This window comes from Populus alba, chromosome 6 (genome assembly GCF_005239225.2).
Source record: "Populus alba chromosome 6, ASM523922v2, whole genome shotgun sequence".
Taxonomy (NCBI): Eukaryota; Viridiplantae; Streptophyta; class Magnoliopsida; order Malpighiales; family Salicaceae; genus Populus; species Populus alba.
In genome coordinates this window covers 18,303,348-18,324,253 of record NC_133289.1, presented here as the reverse complement: position 1 = coordinate 18,324,253, position 20,906 = coordinate 18,303,348, and the positions used below count along the sequence as shown (strand labels likewise).

The following is a 20,906-nucleotide window of genomic DNA, read 5'->3' as shown; positions in this document are numbered from 1 at the left end:
AACTTAAGAATGAAAGAAACCCTTTGTCATGAATATAAGGACAGCAAAGAACCTTGCACGGCCCTTTTCTTTTTCATTCCATTTTTGAATCTCCACAAAAGAGAGGTATAGAGAACTTTGCGTGTAAAAAAAATACAAAGAATGCCCTGTATCATTTCTATCCCACTATTAATAAATCAGCAAAAGAAAAATTATTGATCTAACTGAGTCTAAGGGTTTGCTGTTTGTGAAAACAACACTTGGTCTGGGGCAAGGGGACTTCTGGATGATGTTTCTTTACACAATGAGGCTTGCGACAAAACCATTGGTGATGAAACCTTCGGGCTAAACCGAGATGAGGTCCGTGGTGATGGATTATCACTTCTTGTTCTTGGTGACAGGTTTGCTTGCTCTAAAACCCGGAATTGAAGCTCCGATGGATAATCCCTCATGCATCCTATCCGTGGCCCTGCACCAGTGGTCCATTTAGATGACAAGTGCTCCGCCAATTGATACGATTTCATTCCTTTATGAGAATCTATCCTCTTCAGGATTTTTTCTTTGAGGACAGGCTCCTCGTCTTCTTCTTCTTCATCATCTTCGTCAAACAAATTAAGTTTAGTAATCATGAAGTCTTCCTCTGTCAAAGATGAATCTTCTGCCGTTTCATAACCATCTTCTCGAGGAGAATCAGGATCTTCTGCCTGGCAGCTTGGTCCAAGTTCTTCTGTTTTGAAAGTGTCAATCACATCTCCTCTTGTTGGTATTTCAAGTTTAGTGATTTTTAATTGTAATCCACGTAACAATTTTGATGCGTGCAGATTAGCATTTTCTGCCACATTAGAATCTCGTTTCCTTGAATCTGTGTCCTCTGGAGCCAAGATCTCAACATTTGTTGCTCCGGTGACTTGGAGTAAATCTGCATCTGGTTGGTCTCGGAGACTACCATGAATGTCCTTTTTGATAATGGATTCGTCTTCTTCATCAGTTGGGCTTTCCTGAATATATAAGAGAATAAGAAAAGTGCATCAATGATTCACGTCTATATCTCTGAAAATGCATAAATGACACCTCGAAAACAAATAACTGATCTGTGCTATGAACCCTGGTGCACAAAGTCCCCATATAAAAGAACGGCATGGGCCTTTTGGCTCCCTACAAAGATGAATTTGTTACCAACATCAATTGATGGAGACCTCCATGTTCATAACGACCCTAATTCATGGAAAATGTTACTAATTTGGATGCTGCCAGCTGATAGTATGCTGTTGAGGAACCTTTTTCTCTTGGGTTTCTAGCAGATGCTAACTTCATTGAAGTTACTGAAAGCAAACTTAATAGTTTCGTACCTTTACATCAGTTAGATCCACGTTGTGTTCCCTGAGGAAAGACATGAATGCCTGGAAGTTTTCTTCGGTTGGGAGATAGTGGCCACTGTGAGGCCAAACTGCCTGTCAAAATGAAAGAACCTTGTAAATATATAAACAAAGTAACATTGACAGAGAAAAAAAAGGGAGTTTGTGAAGCTATCTTAAAAACACCAGACAGTTCCTATCTACCTTTAGAACACCATCTTCCACAACCAATCTTCCAGCAGATAGAGTGGCTCCACCGGCCAAGAAACTTGAATGTTGAAATGTGCCCTTGATCTTGAGAGCAACATAGAAGGTCTTCGATGTGCTGAGAACAAAAATCCATTTGGCATCCTTGGGTCCTTCAGTTGTACAGAGAAGTTTCCCACTTTGTTTATATAAAAATTTCCCGTTCTCCACAGTTACCTCAAAAGCCTCTCTTTCATTCTGAAAGATGGATGGACAATACTTGTAAGTAGATTTTAACAGCTGGGTAAGCGAAAGAAGAAGGAAAAAAGATGATAGACTTTAGCAGAATTTATAAAACATGGACGTTCCATTTCAAGTTCCAGGCTTTGGACTGTATTCAAATTGAAGCAGAAAACTGCAGTAACTATACTAAACACCAGATTTTGCAAGTCTTCTCATGACTATAAAAGTTAATACTTACAGGACCAAGATATTTTATGCATTGTTGTTGAAGCTTTGATCTAGGACATCTATCAAGGTTCACTTCTTTCCCATCTCCAATATCGAGCCTGCAGGTTTAAGAGGATTGGTATCAACTGTGAATAATGTTCATCCTGAAGCAAAGATGACTTTGTCACATGCAAGTCTTCAATTTCAAAAAAACTTACCAATAGAAGAAAGGCTGTTTACTCTGACAGTGAAGCCAATTGACATAATAAAATTGAAGATTATGTCCATAACGATGCCGTGGATCAATCTATTAGAAAGAAAGAATAAGATCAATACGAGGCAAAGTAAACTAGTAACTTCGTTTCAAGTTTCTATTTCAAGACTTGATCTTACTGCCTCAAGCCAATGCTGTAAAGCAAGTTTGCGAGCCTTTGCATCCTTTGACAATCCTTTTCCTACCTGCAAAGGATAAAAAATCCTGGCACTCAGAAATGCAGTAGAACAAAATGTTGTCTGTATATATACATCAATTTCTTTAGAACTTACCTTGGCAGCTCTCATTCTTGCTCTTGACCAACGTGAAATCGCACTCTCAGGTTTCTCAATATCAAAAAAAGATATGGAGCTTCTCTTGAGCTCTGCAAAATCCAACAACTTCCACCTACAAAACACATTGCAAGAACATTAAGTTCGGCGAAAAAGGAGAGATACCACAACAAAAAAATACAAAGAGAAACCTTTTGAGAGAAAAAATGTAAACAGAGGAAAGTGAGACAGATTTCACTCCATGAAATATATAGAGAAGAAATTGCAAACGTAGACTGATACCAACCATCTCTGCTCGACAACAACAGCACAATCAGCCAACTGCCTCCTGGTTCTGAAGCTTTTATAGACTTTCTGCAACGTCACTGCAGCCTGGTGTCTTTGTTTCCCCGGCCCAGGCAATGATAAGTGGAGTTCTTTGTCAAGCAAGCTATCTGATCTTGTCAACTGATTACCCCTTTCTCCAACTCTAGGACTTATGATTGATCTAGCCGGCACGTCCATGTCTGAGGTAGTACTTTTGAAGGACAATGTTGTACTCAGCTCCCTCTCCTTAAAGCCACGGCATTCTTCAAATATCACCTTTCCTGAACCATATGATCTCATCGAATCAGGGTCTGAGTCACAGCCATTAAAACCAACAGATTGTAATGCATTCCCCGCGTCTTCACTCCCAAAACTAACTGATCTCACAAGAACAGTGTCAAAAGGACCATCCAATTCAGCAAGGGGACATGAAAAGCTTATTCCCATTTTAGGAAAGGAACAGAGATATCTTTCTTAGACTCCAAATAAACAAGAGCTATAGGTCTCAATAACTGTTAAAAATAAGTAGAACAAAGAGAATTAATTCAAACTAAAAGTGCAAGTAGATTTATATCTGTATGAAAGGCATAATATGGCAGATACATCAAGGCCAATTTTTTGTGCTGTCGAATGTTCATAAACACCTTTTATAATTATAATAGTAATAGTAATAAGGTCAAGCACCATTATTTTTTTTTCCATCTTATCTGCGAGAAAACCATTGATTGGAGGCAACAATGAGCAAAATATAACACATTCAAAGGGATTCAAAGGTTGGAGGAAAAAAAATTGAGGCTTTCAGATTAAACAGACAAGGAACATAGCTTTATCCAAAACATCAAAATGAGTATCCAAACATTTGAATATAATCACATCAGGAATTGGTCAAGTATACCAAATAATAAATGTTAATGTTATGAGGCCCCTGTATATAATAATGAATTCAAAACCCTTCAAGCCCATGTAACCAAAATAAATTTTCAAACCAAGAAAATAAGTTCAATAAAAACAAAAACAAAAAAAAAAAAAAACAAACATTGAGGTACCTTCAATGGCTACCCATTATTATAAAAACATCATAAACATGAGAAAATCAAAAAAAGAAAATCAGGGGAATTTTCATTTGACCTCTCTATTTTTCTATCACAATCTTTTCATAACACAAACAACACAATGGCATCATTGTCCAGAATGCGCCGTTATCCTGTTTCTAATGCCTAACCTTAAAAAACAAAAACAACAATCTTAAAGAAAACAAAGAATGAAAGTATAAGAACCAACAACATGGGAATGAAATGAAGGGAATATAGCAGGCTTACCTCAATCTGATACAGGAGAAACACAGAATCGTCGGAATACAAAATGCGAGACGGAGAACCAAAGAAACAATGCGAGAGAGGAAGGTGGGATGATATAAGAAAGAGAGAGAAATGGCCAAATGCTTAGGATTGGATTTGGTAAGAAATGCGAGAGGGAGCGAGCAATGTGGGGTTGGTTGATGATTTTGCAGGTTCCAAGGATTGTTTACAGATTGGCTTCGATCGTTTTAATGCTCTGTTTCTCTTCCCCCCTCTCTCTCTCCCCCCCTCAAATGAATGTACTGTGTTGCTTTTAATGTTAACAAAATAGTTTGGCTTCCTTTGCTATTCTTGCAAATTTGTGAGATTAATATAGAGAGGGAAAAGGAAAGAAGCAGCAAGCGAAGATGGAAAAGGATGGGTGTAACAGGTAGACAGGTTCCAACCACGACCACGTGTGCTGACTTCTCAAACAACTTTTTTTTCACGTTCTTTTTTCAGCAAATTAAATTAAAAAGAATTTGTGTTCATACAAGATAATACTAGTATAATATGCTACTTCTTTTTTCAAATATAAATATATTTTATTATGTTTAATCCATTCCTTCACTTAATATTATATTTGTTTTTCCTTTCAAAAAATAATTCTGAAAATTTTTCAATTCTATTTATTTTAAATAATTTTTTTATAATTTTAAATTATTTTGAGATATTGATGTCAAAAATAACTTTTTAAAAAATATTATTTTAATATACTTTTAAATAAAAATTATTTTAAAAAATAAAATAGCCTCTATCACATTTCGGCATCTTATCTCTAATTTTGCATCAATGGAATTCTTTTAAAATTTTAGGTTTGGTATTTTTATCTTAATTATAGGAGGGGATAAAATCGGTCTAAAGACGATTTCACTGGATAATTTAATTTACAATCCAAATTCAATTACCTACTTTTATTAAGCAGCAATATAATTACACTCCAAAGTCTAAGCCAGGTCATTGCTTGTAGTAAATTGCAAACACCAAGTCGTAGAGCTAAGTAGGAGACGTCAAAGGTTGTCGTGCCTCATGTGGGTCTAAGCGGGCCCGCACAGACCTGATCATCAGTCCCTTCTGTGTCTTTTCCTGAGAATCACACAGTAGTTCAGGGTTTTTGTTGCCGATGTGATAGTTATTTTTTTAATTTTTTTTATTTATATATATTAAAATAATATTTATAAATATATTAAAATAGTATTTTTTATTTTTTAAAAAAATATTTTTAAAATCAATATATCAAAATTATTTAAAAACACTAAAAAAATATTAATTTATAATAAAAAAATAAAAAAATTTAATTTTTTTTTTAAAAAGTTAATTTAATTTACAGATAATAATAATAATAATAATATAATCAATAAAAACTAGTCAAATATCATGGATGCCACTCTAACTGTTTATCATTAAATTAGAATGTTTTACGAATATTCAATGGTTTAATGGGATATTTTGTATAAATAAAAGGACTGAATAGGGCTTTTCAAAGGCCGGATATACTTTTTTTTTTTGTTTTTATCTAAAACATTGAGAATAAAGAAGAAGAACTAATCATATCAGTTCAATATAGCTGTAACTCATAAGACACTTGATATATATATATATATATATATATTAACTTATTATTAGTATTGACGACTTAAAAAGATAAGTAAGTTAGTAAAATCATAAATTATTTTATATTTAATTTAAAATGACATCGTCTTACATGATTGGCTCTGTAAAATCATAATTGACTTTTAATGGTTAACTCAAGTTTTATCTTTTTATAGCTAGAACTTGCATGGTATGATCTAGTATTTTTACATAGCTGATTTATCATTTAATTTTTAATGATTATTTTATTTATATAACAAGAATTAGATATGATTTTAATTGGTGAATGTTTGTATTTAAATGCTAAAATGTTGAATATAAATTTTAATTGAAAAGAAAATGTATTATTGGTGAAGGAAAATATTATGCTGTTATAACGTCTATGTAATTATTGTATCATATTATAATTATTGTGATATGTTATGGGTAAAAATATTATGCCGGAATTCCAGCTGCGCATCCTAAATTGTTAAAAAAAAAATAAAAAAATCTGGGTATTATCAATACGATTGTTAATGAGTTTATCCAAGCACGGGTGTAAAGAAAATTGAAATCAGAAGTTCAAATTATTTCATAAGTGCAGCAGGAAAAAATAAATAAGGGAAGGAGATGCTTGTGAGGTAAAGAAAGCAAATTATTATAAATGATTTACACACAAAAAAAAATACTAATAAAAAAAAAAAGCAAAAAAAAAAAAGAAAGGTGTCGGAAAGTTTAGCGGGCAGCCTCCACCGTCATAGCTCGCTGACTAATGTACCCTGAAGTACATTTTCTGTTAGGTAATTAAAACCTAGATTGGACGAGAGGCGCTAGCTATTGCCCTGTCGCATTGAGCTTGGGTAATTGCCACGCTCTACGAAATTGCAAGTGAATCACTGCGAGAGTGGATACACTCGCCAAAGGGTGACGTGGGAATCGTTTTCTTGAAAGTCAACAGCATAGAGATGACTGTCACAGCCAGCCAACTGTTCCTTCTTGGGACCCATGCATATACAGCTGTGATCCATTGTAATGTACGGACATGCTCCCATTGGAAATACGACGCAGCGTGATTTTTTAGTGGATTTTCAGTTTTTTCTTGTCTTTTGGACATGAAATTAGAAACTTCCTAGTGACGAGGAGGAAATTAAAAAATAAAAATCATGCAAAATCCAATTAATTGTAGTGCTAAATGGATAATTTAAAATTTCAGATCCGAAGTTTAAGATGATCCCTCAACATTTATGAGGTAAGATATATGAATTAAGTTTGTGTTTATAGTATGTTATATGTTTGTTTTTTTTTAAGTATTTTTTAATTTAAAATAATATATATTTTAAAGTTTTTATTTCATTTTTATATCAACACATCAAAATTATAAAAAAAAAATTAAAAAAACATTAATTAAATACTTTTTTAAGATAAAAATAATTTAAAAAATACCCAAAAGCTACTACAATATTAAACAAATATTTAATGTTAATGCATGTGCATGGACACTTAGAATATCACATAGGTATCAAAATAAAACCAAATTACAAATATGGTTTGTTAAATTTACTAATACACTTTTTTTTACAAAAAAAAAAAAGAAGAAGATATTTTTATGTCAATATATGTATTAATCAAAATTAAATATTTTAAAAATATATATTTTAAAATCATGTTTTCATATAATTTGACGAGTTTAGAGCAATTTAATGATTTCTCATTGTTGTTGACCCCAAAACTTAAACCAAAATACTTTTTTTTTTTTTTAAAGTAACTTAATTTCTTAACTTAAACAACACGGTAATAAAAGAAAAAAAGAGAAATCCACTTCCACATTATCTCAAGAAATATGATTATTTTGTGAACCTTAAACTTCCAAATAAATGCACAATCCCAAAGAAAAATGATGTCCATAGTACGGGGACCTGGCGAAAAATCGACATGGCCCCAAATTATATCCATTCCTTCATCGGCTAGTTAATGATGGAAGGTTGATTATTGTTCCCTGAATATATAAATTATTTTTATGTTTTAAAAATATTTTTAAAATTAGTATTTTTAAAATATTTTTAAATAATTTTGATGCGCTAATATAAAAAATAATATATCTATTTGAAAATATAGTTGCAATTACTTTTTAAAGTGTTTTTTTATGTCATAATAAATTAAAATATTAGTTTTTAGATCATTGTGCAAAAACGATCCAAAACATATAAAAATTTTAATTTTTAATAAAAAAATTATTTTTTTAAAAATATAACCTCACGAGCACAATTATTGAGGGCACTTGAAGGTTTATTCTTGCTCCCTGTATGCACAAAGTCTCATTAAAAACGAAACTTTTAGAAAGTTTTTTTTTTTCATATAATGTAATATATAGACAACAATTAATTTTCCTTTTCTTTTGGCATGGTTAATGCTATTAGTGTGCATAAATGAAGGTTTAAATTAATTGATTTGAAATTGTCGAAGTTAGAGTGTGTTTGGTATTATGATAGCTGTTATGGTTGTGATTTGAAAAAAATTATTTTATAAAAAGTACTCATAGTTAAGGTTGGTTTGAAAAAATAGATATTTACTTAAAACTGTGATTAAAATTGAGATTGAAGAAAAAGTAGTTTAATGTGTTTGTTGATAATGTTTTTAAAATTAAGGTTATAGAATAATTTTAAAAAATATATATTAATATTGATGGTTTTTAATTTAAATATTGTGGATTTAATTATTGCTATTATATTATGAAATAAATCATACTTTATATATAAAAAATTACTTTAACCAAAAACTATCTATAATTTCATTACGTACAAAATTCATCCGACAAGAACTATAAAATTAGGTAAAATATTATTAGGAATAAAATTAAGATTACAGTAAGAGTAAATTTAATTTACTTGAAATTAATTTTTTTTAAAAAATTGTTATTCACATTCATGTGAACAGTGTGAGTGGAATTAATTAACTGCACTGGTTTTTTTTAAAAAATACCTGTTTAGTAAACAGTGGAAATATGCATCCACCGTGCTCCATTGTTCGATGTCCACTGTTCACTAAATAATAGAGCACGGTGCAACATTTTGCCGTGCAGGAAACAACTCCTAGTTACTTTTTTTTTTTCTTGTGTTTTAAATATAGTAGATTATGAGATCTATAAACAATAACAAGTGTTTATTAATTAACATAACAGCTTGCAAAATAAAATTATAGAAAACATGGACGCAGCCACGTAGCAAAATAGGTTCTTATTCAAACAAGGCATTAGAGCTACAAAACCTATATTCTCATGGCATGAAAATTAGGGATGCGCCGCTTTATTGGCTTTAACTTGTAAAATTCCAAGGAAGGTGAAACTTCAAGGGTTTATTTTTTTTTATCAGAAATTAATAAAATTATTTTTATTTTTAATATTATATATTAAAACAATTTTAAAAATATAAAAAATATTAATTTTAAATAAAAATAAATAAATTTTAACCACTCTATACATAAACCGCAATCCGGGGTAAACTGAAACATCAATCTCAGTGACGTATTTGCTCAGGTCAGTAGATCCTAATGACCCGAAGGAGGAGACCGGAGAACTGTTTACTGGCAAGAAAGAAAGAGGCAGAAGCAGTCCTGTCAGGCGTGTTTTTCAATCTTGAAAGTACAGCTGGAAAGCATGATGTTAGAAAGAGACAAGGACGCAGAAAGATGATCAAACGACATGATCAGGGTTGGGATTCTGTCTTTAGATTTTAGATAATATATAGACACTTAGCAGGCAGTTCGAGGCAATTAACATGCTTTAAGAAGTCCAACGCGCTTCCCTGAAAGAAAGCACCGTCATCACTGTCAGGCTTTCATTGGCGTAAAGGACAAGTGGTAGGTGGGGTAAAGGACTGATTTCCATTCAATTTTTATTGAACAAGTAAAATACATCTTTCAAGTCTCATGAGCCAAGTCTTCGAATCCTATCACCAATTTGTCGGGTAATTCATTTTGGTGGTTTTTAATTACTTTTAATTTACTGTTTGTTTTTACTTTTAAAGATATATTTTTTTTTAAATCAAAATTTTTTTACCTTGAATTAATATTTTTTAAATTTTTTTATATACTAATATTAAAAAATAATTTTTAAAAATTAAAAAAATATTATTTTAATACATTTTCGAGTTAAAAAACACTTCAACAAATATCCTTAACCATTTTTTTAAACAAAATCGGTTGTGAATATGAAATCAAAAATGAAGTGAGGGCAAGTGGTGGGTAGCCGGGATAATTTTTTAGAGATGATAAAATTATGATAATTTTTTAAGAGGTGAATTTTTTTTTTTTTGCAAGGGTAACAAATAAAATGTGTATACAGTGCCAAAAAAGGCCAACTAGCCTCCCCTTGTCTTCACCCCCCCCCCCCGAGTGAGGGACAAAAGTTATAGGGACCGAGGCAAATTCAATTAATTTTCTTTTTCACAAATACCCCTTTATTTTTTTTTATATATAATTTTATCTTTTTTTTTTATTAATTTTAAAATGTACTTTAACATGGACACGCGTATATACACATGTGCAAGCACACTCTTGTCAATAGTTTATTTTTTTTAGTATTTTTTTTTTATAATGTACTTGTAGCCTAGTTTTTTCATAACATCAAGTTAATAAAGAAAAATAAATATTAAATTACTTTATACAATGTAATAACTTATAACAACTGAAAAATGAATGAATTAGAGTAAATAAATGTTTTTTTTTTATATAAATTGAACAAAGTTAATTAAAAAAAAAGTATTTCTTTATTAAAAAAATATAACAAGAAATATTTTTAATGAACAAGTGAGTTTTTTAAAATTATGAAAGAATTAATATTATTATTGAAAACTAATATGATAATAAAAACGTGCATGACATAGAGAAATGAGAATTAATCATGTTTTCATAAAAAAAATTAATTTGATTTAATTTAACAATGAAGATGTGAGGATTCAGTGATAACCAATAACATGTATTTGTAATGAAATTATTATCTTATATTTTCAACCATGTTGGGTTTTATCTTTATATTGATGCAAATGTTTTATTGACATGTAATTAGTTTAATTATTAAATATATTTAGATAAATGATTTAATAACTAATTTAATTATATTATCTTCTTAGAAATGAATTATATTTTTACAATAATTACAATTTTCTTGACATGATTTCAGTAGACGAAGAAATTGTCATTTTAAGTTAGTTAAAAAAAATCAGTATCATTACAAATTAAAAAAAAATAATCTCTATTTATTATTTCAAATAATACAAGTTTGATATATACAATAAATAAAACAAATTCTTTTTACAATTTGTTTTGTCTTGTACTTTCTTGTCCCTCGTCAACTAGACAAGATATATAGACATTTAATCATTTTTTTTTGTTTTGTTTATTATCACTGAACGCAAGATCATTTTTTTTGTCTAGTTTTTTCTATCACAACTATATATATATATATGATACCGTTTGGGAATGTGTTTTTTAAAATTTTTTTTTTTTTATTAAATATCAATTTACAAGTCTCAACAAGAAAACAAATAATTTAAATACATACAATTTTGAATCACTTATAAAGATTAAAAAAGCATTTGGAAACATAGTTATATTTGTATTTTCAAAAACTTTAAAGACTTATAAAGATTATAGTTTGTTTGAGAGTGTAATTGTGGTTGTTTTTTAAAGTGTTTTTCAATTAGAAATGTATCAAAATAATATTTTTTTATTTTTTAAAAATTATTTTTAAAATTAGTATATTAAAATGATAAAAAAACACCAAAAAATATTAATTTGAAGCAAAGAAAAAAAATAATTTTTTTAAAATTTTTTTCAAAAATACTTTTAAAATATAAAAATAAACAGAGTTAATGATGCTATAAATGAATACTAATTTTTTAAAAAAATTTTACTTTATGAAAAAACCAACTAGAGAGTAATTAGTATATTTTTAAATTTTTTAATATTTAACCTCTCTGAAAAATAATAACAAACATTCTTAAAATCATTTTCTTATTTGCTCTTGTTTGCTCTCCCATCATTTTTTTTTTTTTTACGTGGATGGATTATGGAATGAACGTACACGTAAAATCGCCAAACGCTAACCAGGCGGCAAGGAGATATGATCGAGGCCTCAATTTCCCTCTATCACAACAGTCAAAGTTGATTCGAGAGTAACTGCGTACGAAATCGAAAACCCACAAGTCATAATCACTCGTGACTTGGAAATGTCTATGTCATTCATAGTTCCTAGTTCTTACTCAGACAGGGATCAACGAGCTTCGGTCCTCAGTTTCTTTTCCGTGCACTTTCTCTCGTTGACGAAGAGGTTTAATAATATTTATGGTTATTTTTTAAATAATATTTTATGTTAAAATATATATTAATAAAGTTTTTTTAAAATTATTTTTGGTATTAACACATTAAAATAATTTAAAAATATTAAAAACATATTAATTTAAAATTAATAAAATTAAATTTTTTTAAAAATACTTTTAAAATACAAATATAAACATATTCCAGACTCTGCCAGCTACTAGGCGGACTCAAATTCACAGTCAAAGACGCTCATTGCCCCACTCGAACTTCTGGGCTTGGAAGGGTTTTCATTTGAAGTTTCTCAGCTGTGCCGAGGCAGGTAGCCCGGTTACTTTTCTAATTTCTAGTCGAGTCGATGAAGATCTAATTTTCCACAAGGACTTGGTCCCAAGAGTCTGGCTAGATACTTTTCCTTCGAGCAGACGAAGTTTATTTCCACGAAGACACTCTGTCGGCCCTTGAATCTTCAATTCAATGTACTCGGTTGGATAATCAAGCTTGATGTTAAAAACGTAAGAAGTAAAATAATGAAGGACTTAATCTGTTCAAGGGATGAGCTTGACTTTTGGTTTTTTCCTAGGCTGTCTAAAAGATTTTTTTCTTTACTTAAATAGTTAAATTATAAATAAAATATTTTAATTAATTATATATTAAAAGTAAAATAAAAAATAATCCAAATAACTTAATTTTTTTCACATTAATTTTTTTATTATTTGAATAAATTAACTCGCGTACTTAACCATTTACAAGAACCAAGTTCCTTTAAATTTTAATAAATTATTTAACATTAATTACTTCAAAAGTTAAGCATATTAATTTACAACTTTTATTTTATATATTTACTGGCTAAAACAAAGAAATATGTGAATTAATATATTAATAGTTTATATAATGAATAGTATAAATGAATAGATATTTTTATTTTACAGAAATGAAATCCATTGATAACTTATATCTTAAAAAAATATAATAATTATAGTCAAAATCAAGCTTCTAATTATCATATTACACAAGTTTTACCATATATAAATTTGAAATTGTAAAAATACCAAGATATAGATTATCAGCACAATTTTATACTTTTTTTAAACTCGTAAAATCAGTTTGAGTTTACTGGGTTTTACTGAATTTAATCGAGTTTAACTGATTTTATTGGTTTTTAAATTTTTAATTTGATTTTACATAAAAAAAATATATATTACCTTATAAGATTATAATTTTATAAATCAATTCGTGATTTCCATACTATTAATTTTGTCAAAATCTGTCTTGACGTTTAAAACGTAAGAAGTAAAAAACACGGGCCCTGTTTCTAGATTTTTTTTCTCTTTACATAGCTTGAAGTAATCCTTACTTCGATTATATTTATTTTGTTTTTTATAATATAATTACGTAAACAAAACATTTACTTAGGAATAACTGTAGCGGTCCCACTAGACTGGACATTACAGCGTGTTCAGATTTCTGGGGGCAAATCCCCATCTATATTTTATTACTGCGGCCATTTAACTTTATCCAGCAGCCGTCAAGGCCAAGGAAACGTTATGAGACTAGGCTTTCTGCCTTTCCATCAATGCCCTTTAGGCCCATTTGAACAGCATGCCTACATAAACCAGGATCTATCAATGTAAAACTAGCTATTTGACCATGTTCTTGTTCCGTTATGGGTTTTTTTTTTTCAATAATTTTTTTTGAATACATAAACATTGATAACATGTTTTATATATATAAAAAATATAAGTGTTAATTAAAAAAATTATACACATATTTAATTAAATAAATTAAGAATTATTTATGTCAATAAATAAAAAATCATTAACGATAACTATATATATGAAAAAGTCAAGAGCATGATGTGGGTAAAAATATTTGATTTTGCAACGCAGTTCATTCATCCGATTGTGTTCAATAACTCTATTTATTAAAATTATTATTTTTATTTAATCAAATGATAGTAGAAATAAATATACTCACAAAATTAATTGAATACAATAAAAAAAGAAGAAGAAATATCTCATAAGATTGTATTTATTATAAATACTATCCAAAAATAAATATTTTTCATCTTTAAAAATAAAATTCAATTATATAAAAAATATAAAAAATTATAATGAATTAGAATAATTTCTTCAAAAATTAAAAAGATAAAAAAATAATTAAAAAAAACTACTAAATAAAAAAAAACAGAGAAAGGGCATTAATTTCAATATAAATTAAAAATTATTTAAAAAACACATTTTAAAAATGCATGATTTAAAAAAAAAAGTTTATAAAGAAAGAGGTCAGGTTATGCCGCAGCCTAACCGTTTTAGGAAGAGCCTGTATACATGCTTAAAAAAAATCAATTTGGGGTGGATGAACCATTATTTTTTGAAAAATAAATTTAGTCGACATGTCCCCTAATATTTCTAGATTTCGACCATTGTGGTGATTAGAAAAATAAGTTTTATGTTTTTTTGACCAAAACAACTCATTTTCAACCCAATTTTGACCCTAAATATCTAAAAACTAGCTTAAACACTCTGAAAAATTCACAAATGACTTAAAAAAACAATATAAATATCCCTAATCAACTAGAAAAAACACTCTTCACGAGCCTAGATATAGTTTTTAAAGAAATTTCAAGTTGAAAAAGAAACCTAAGTTGAACTCCCATAATCAGAATCTAATTTCTTCATTTTGTTTTTTATAGGTTTCTTTTAAGGTACAAAAACATTCACACCCTCTCATCCTTTTTTTCTTTCTTTTTGTTTGGTTTCCCATAAAATAATAAGAATGAAGCGTAGAAAGGAGAAAATCATGATGGGAATATTAATATTTAGGAAACGTGATAGCTTTTATTAAGAGGATAAATAACGAGATTTTAAAAGCTTGACATTTATGCACTGTTAGGTGGTGGCTCACAATTGAGTCATTTAGTGTCGGTTGTCATCCCTCATTAGATGTCAACGACCACCTCATGAGTACAAGCCATAAATAATGAGATTTGACCATTAAATGCTTTGAACAAATGTATATATTTATATACTTGGTCCCTTAAAGTTTGTTTATTTACAAAGCCAAGTCCCTGAAGCTCTATTATAAATAGAGTGTTCATTTCTTGTTATAGGCATCTAGTTTTCATAGAAAAATAGAGAGAAAACATCAGCAAGAATGATTGACTATGCTCTTGGTATACAAGAGTTAGTGTATATTCTTGCTTGGATAAAGATAAAGATATTGAGTCATGAAATATTTTTGTTAGTGGATGTAAGTTAAGCTAAACAATATAAATATTTATGATGTTCTTTGTGCTTGTTTCTTTTCTTTCCATTATCCATTTATTTTTAGTTTGTTGCTTGATTTCTTGCTTATACTCTAGAAAATGGTATCAAAGCTCTTTGATTGAAATTATTTTGTTCATGCATAGTATTGTTCATCACGTGATACTATTCACATATATGGTAAGACATTATGGTGACTAAATATAATTTAAGAAGTTTTGTTTATAAAGACTGGATTTTTAACGAGACCAGTTATGACATTTGGTAGAGACACTCTTATCATGAAAGGTGTCGGGCAACCCTAAACTCGAGATAGTTGAACAAAAAGGTTATGTCGAAGAGTAGTGTACTCGGCTTAATTAAAGGATTGGTTATAAAAGGACTAATAAAAAAAGAAATGATCAAATATTAAAGGTAGTGCTAGATTAAAACCAAGTTCTGAAAAACTTAAATGTTTCCAATATCACAAGAAAGATGGCACTAATGACTTTGTTTTTAGGCTAGGTTAATCACAAAAAGACATGGATGTCTTTCTGAATTATATTCCGGTGAAAGGGTGAGGAAATTGCTTGCACAATGAGTTTTTTAAAATAAATATCATGGGATAACTCCAAAACAAGTGCTTTTCTTTTCTTTTGTATACTTTCTTTGTTATTCCAAGTTTCTTAGCCATGACACTTTAGTCTTTACTGAAGCGTAATGCATTTTGGGTTTGAAAAATAAAAGGTATTTTTCACTTCTTTATTATCAAAGTCATTTAAGAGGTTCAAATTCATTGGATATAGGCTAAATAGTTTGTTTGCAAAAGATGCTGCTTATTATTCAGTAGATAGGGTTCCAAATCTCTTTCCAAGCAAGGCTTATAATATCATGAGGTGAAGTTGATGTCAAACACTATACAAACTTGTCTTGAATTCATCTTAGGATGGCTGGTTAACTCATCTGCTATACTCATCACATACTCTCTGACTCTGTTTTGAATGCATTGGGTAGAATACAAAATTTTGCTTTTCTTTCAATTACACATGAGGTTATGTTTTCTTATCCAGGGGTGTTGTATAGTTCATGCTTAGTATAATATACCTGCAATATGTGCATGAAATGATCCACAAATGCCAAATATATGCTCTAGTTATCTGTATTTCATATGTCTTTAATTACTGTATAAAATGTTAAATGCCATGGATTGCATAAAGCATATTAATATGGTTATAGATCTCCATTTGTTCTTCATGTGATTAAATTAGATGAAATTTAAGATGGTGATGCCTTTATTTATATGTTTTTTTTAATCAAAGATTGTTTTTTTATATATATATATATATATATATAAAAATCCTATAATGCACCTTTATATGACATGGTTACATCTTTGCGTAAGAGTGAATGAGTTAACAGAAATGCAAAGGAGACGCTAGATCTTATATCATATACACATAAACCTTAAGCTATCGGTTGTTGCCCATCTAGTCTATGATAGGTGCTAAAGGTCCCTAATATGGAAACCAACATTCATGATGCCGTTTGAAAAGTCATTATCTAGATATTTTAACGATTGCTTGAAACAAGTGAGAGACAATTTCACTTGTCCTCTTGAAAACATTAAAGAACATGTAATGCCTGCCACCAAGGCCTTTAGCAAAGAAGACCACTAGAAGGCTTTTGATGTCAACAAGGAAGAACATGTAATGGCTAGATTTTTTATAGTATTTTTAGATTGTTTCGATGCGTTGAACTGAAAATAAAAATTATTTTAATACATATTTAAATAAAAATATTTTAAAAAACAACCACAACCGTTACCATACTAAACGTGAGTCTAACCTTCTTAAACTAATTTTATTTTTTATTGTTTAAAAATTTATTTGGTTCAAGTATATGAAGTTTTGGATGTTTGGTGGTAAGATACACTCGCATGTAATAATAAAAGGAACTTGGTTCGACAAAGATAATTGAGAGAAAAAAAGCATGGTTTTGACATTCTTTTCATAAGATTCTACAATAGAAAAAAACTATAAAAAATAAATTTAATGAAAAACAAGGGTATATGAAAAATAGATAAATAAATTAACTCTAGCTCTAAAGCCCAAAATTGTTGCCTAGGAAACAGAGTTGGGACATTTGAAAAGAACAAAGCTTGCAGATGTAGTATCCTTGGTAAAGTTTTTTCCTTTCTCACTCGTTGAATTTTTTAGCATGACAAAAGTTTATTAGGTGCGAACTTGCATCCCAACTTCCTTTGATGCATAAGCTTTTAAGCTTGAATACTAAAAAAATTCTTCACCAACCATGTTTATGGTCTTAGTGGATTTTTCACTGCCAATTTTATCTTCCACGATTGTTTTCCAAGTGGATTTCTCACCACCAATTTTTGCCACCTTAGTCGATTCTTCACCACCCTTGTTTCCAGCCTTAATGGATTCTTCACCACCATTCTCTCTAGCCTTGTTAGATTTTTAACTAACCTTTTCAGCAGCTTTAACTTCCAATGACCTAAGCTTTGCTTCAAGATCCTTGACTTTAAAGATTAGAGTGTCGAGTAATAAAAAGAGTTTATACTATACTTATTTCTAATACTATTAGTAGACCCTCTAACCTTGACAATTACTTTTATCTTTGCTTAATACTCACATCAATATCACATCTCAAAAGTTCTCTTCAACTCCTTTTCATTTGTTATTTATAATTTTATATAGTTCACCTTCCAATGGTTCGACCCTGGTTTTGTCGGGTTATTTATTAATTCGACACTCCTGCACTTAAAATAAGACATCAATCTTTTGATCATGTCAACTACCCTCTACAATGCCCTCTTTCAAAGCAAGATCACATAAATCATTAGATAAAAATTGATTGTGTTTTCAAATTTGTTAGATTATATTTAACTAGGCTGGTATTATCAGTGCCTGATTGTTTTCCTATTAAGATGCCTAATAAATTTAGGAGAAAGATTAACTTAGTGTTTGTATGCCAGGTCAAAGTTTGGCTACCGATTATATTTTAAGTTTACATTATTTCTAAGCCAATAATGAGTATTTTTAATCATGTTAGTGATATATGATTTTTAATCATATTGAAATATATGTCATTTATCCTTGCTGCTTTTTCTTCATTTCTTTGTCTAAAAGGAGAAAAGAGGCATAAAAACTTCTCAATGAGGCTCTTGAAACCTTAGATGGATAGTAGAGCAATGATTGTAGGGTTGGTGTGCTGTTAGTTGTTAATGCTTATGTTGGCATGTGCTTGTGCTTTTTTTCAAAACTTGTAGATTGCCTCAAGAGGGCCTTTTTATATGTTGTCAGTTTAATTTTTAAAATCTAAAAATGAACAAGTTTAATTACTTCCTTTTCTTTTTTTCATTTTCCATTTCGTAAACAAATTAGTATTTTTGTGCAAAGTATTCTGGTTAATATTTCTATGCTTACTAAATAACAATAAAAAGATTGCCTGACTAACTCAAGAACCTTTTTTTTTTCTGCAATAAGTTTTAAACATTAACATCAAGAATCATATATTTCATCAAAGCTTAGATGCTCTTAATCCTTTTATAAAGAGTTAATAGTTATTAGCTAATGATGCCTATCAAACCCCTTTTAGTTGGTCTCAAATTGGATTCAATTGAAGCATGAAAAGTTATAATGCTAGAAGTTTATAAGTAAATGATTAAACATAGTTTAAAGCTAACTATCAGGTTATTTCCATGATAAACCACCAACTTTCTTTGTTAACTAGCGGAATATAAAGACTTTTTATTACTTCCTACCTTCAAATCTCCTGATTTATTATTATTATTATTATTATTATTATTATTATTATTATTATTATTATTATTATTATTATTTAATCTTTAGGTTAGGTTTTCATATTGACTTTTATAAAACTAGCACATGTTGATAATGTTTTTTTAAAAATAGCATCGAAGAGAAAAGTATTTGAGAAGTAACATACTTTCAACTCAAATGTTATTGAAAAACACGATTTTATTAACAACTGTTAATGATAATAACAGTTGTAAACACTCGCTATTGTCATTAATTGTTGTATTTGTGTTAAGTAACATAATCAACTCTAAGATTTTACATAAAACAAAGTCTAAATCACAACATCCATAGGCCAAACAAAACCACAAAGTCTAAACCACCACAACCAAAGACCAAACAAAATCATAAATTAACAATTCTCAAACCCATAATTGAAACATAAGTTATTTTAACATCATTTTTATTTGTTAATTATAATCCCAAATTAATATGTGTGTTTTTTAAACACTATTTTTATTTATATGTATTTTTTATGTTGTTAATGGATGATTTGAAATTTTAAACAACATGTTCACATGTTCATTTGTTAATTAACGATATTAAATAATGCTTATATATAAACCAAATATACAAATGTATAATATGTAAGACAACTTTAAAATCAACATAACAATTAGCAAAAACATATTCCAAAAGTAATGATAATAAAATAACTCTTAACTATAAAAATAACACTATATAATTATACATAACATAATAATACATTTGAGCTTATGTATGTCTTCTATGATGACGAGTGGCTTGACTAGCTTCATTAATAACACGACTTCTACCTGTTTGTGTGGTCTCGTCCTTCAAGACAACATCATATAAGCTCAATGTCTCTCATAACATGTCAAGTGTAGCACGACATGTCTCGAACCTAAAAGATACATAATAACAAACAAATCCATCATCATTGTTAGGATCACAAAGATCAGTTGCAACATGTCAACCATCATATAACAACTGTCCAACCTAATATGAAGCAAATAGAAATGATTAATCCATAAATAAAATACGTTGTATTTTTTTTTATCAAAGCCTATAAAAGTAACAAATACTTGCAACATTTTGAATCCGACGTGTGACATGATCAAAAGATTGATGTCTTCTCCCAAGTGCAGGAGTGTCGAAGTAATAAATAACCCGGCAAGACCGGGGTCGAACCACAAAGAGGTTAATTGTATAAATTATATATAACAATACAATAACAACAACAACAACAATAACAATAACAATAACAATAACAATAACATTAATACTCAGTACGTGACGTTGTTATACTTGAGAATGATCTAAAAGATCAGGTCACAAGTTTCCAGCCTATATACTGATTTTATGAAAAGATCAAAAAGATATATTATATAATATAAATATAATCATATTAATTATCTTATCTACATAACACCAAACTTTTAAATATTGTCAGGAATTCATGATGTTAACTGATATTAACAACAAATCAAGTTCCTTTCATAGCCCATGTGTAGGTAATACCATACGGTTAAGCTATGAGAGTGCCAAGCATTTGTTGTACCAAGTGTTATACAACACAAATCTAGATTAACCATTTAACAAGCAAGGTATTAAGAATTAGTAAGATAAAAAGATAAGACATGTTAGAGGGTGTTTGGGAGTGTGGTAGCTGTTGCTTTTCAAATAGCTTTTCGTGCCGAAAAGCATGCCAATAATGTTTTTTTATTTTTTAAAAATTATTTTTGATATCAGCACATCAAAACGATCCAGAAAGTACAAACCGAACTCAATTTTAGCAAAAAAAAAAAAAAAAGTTTG

At 29.2% G+C, this 20,906-nt stretch overlaps 1 protein-coding gene across 1 annotated transcript; it reads right to left on the bottom strand.

Moving 5' to 3' along the window:
• Positions 1–10: 10 nt before the first annotated feature.
• Positions 11–4,482, bottom strand: LOC118043921 (IQ domain-containing protein IQM6). The gene is made up of 9 exons (XM_035052041.2): positions 4,142–4,482; positions 2,803–3,334; positions 2,517–2,631; positions 2,364–2,429; positions 2,189–2,277; positions 2,002–2,089; positions 1,539–1,778; positions 1,329–1,430; positions 11–977 (listed from the first exon to the last, which is right to left on the bottom strand). The coding sequence occupies exons 2-9, from the start codon at positions 3,267–3,269 to the stop codon at positions 210–212; spliced, it is 1,935 nt and encodes a 644-aa protein (XP_034907932.1). The 5' UTR covers positions 3,270–3,334; positions 4,142–4,482; the 3' UTR covers positions 11–209.
• Positions 4,483–20,906: the final 16,424 nt, after the last annotated feature.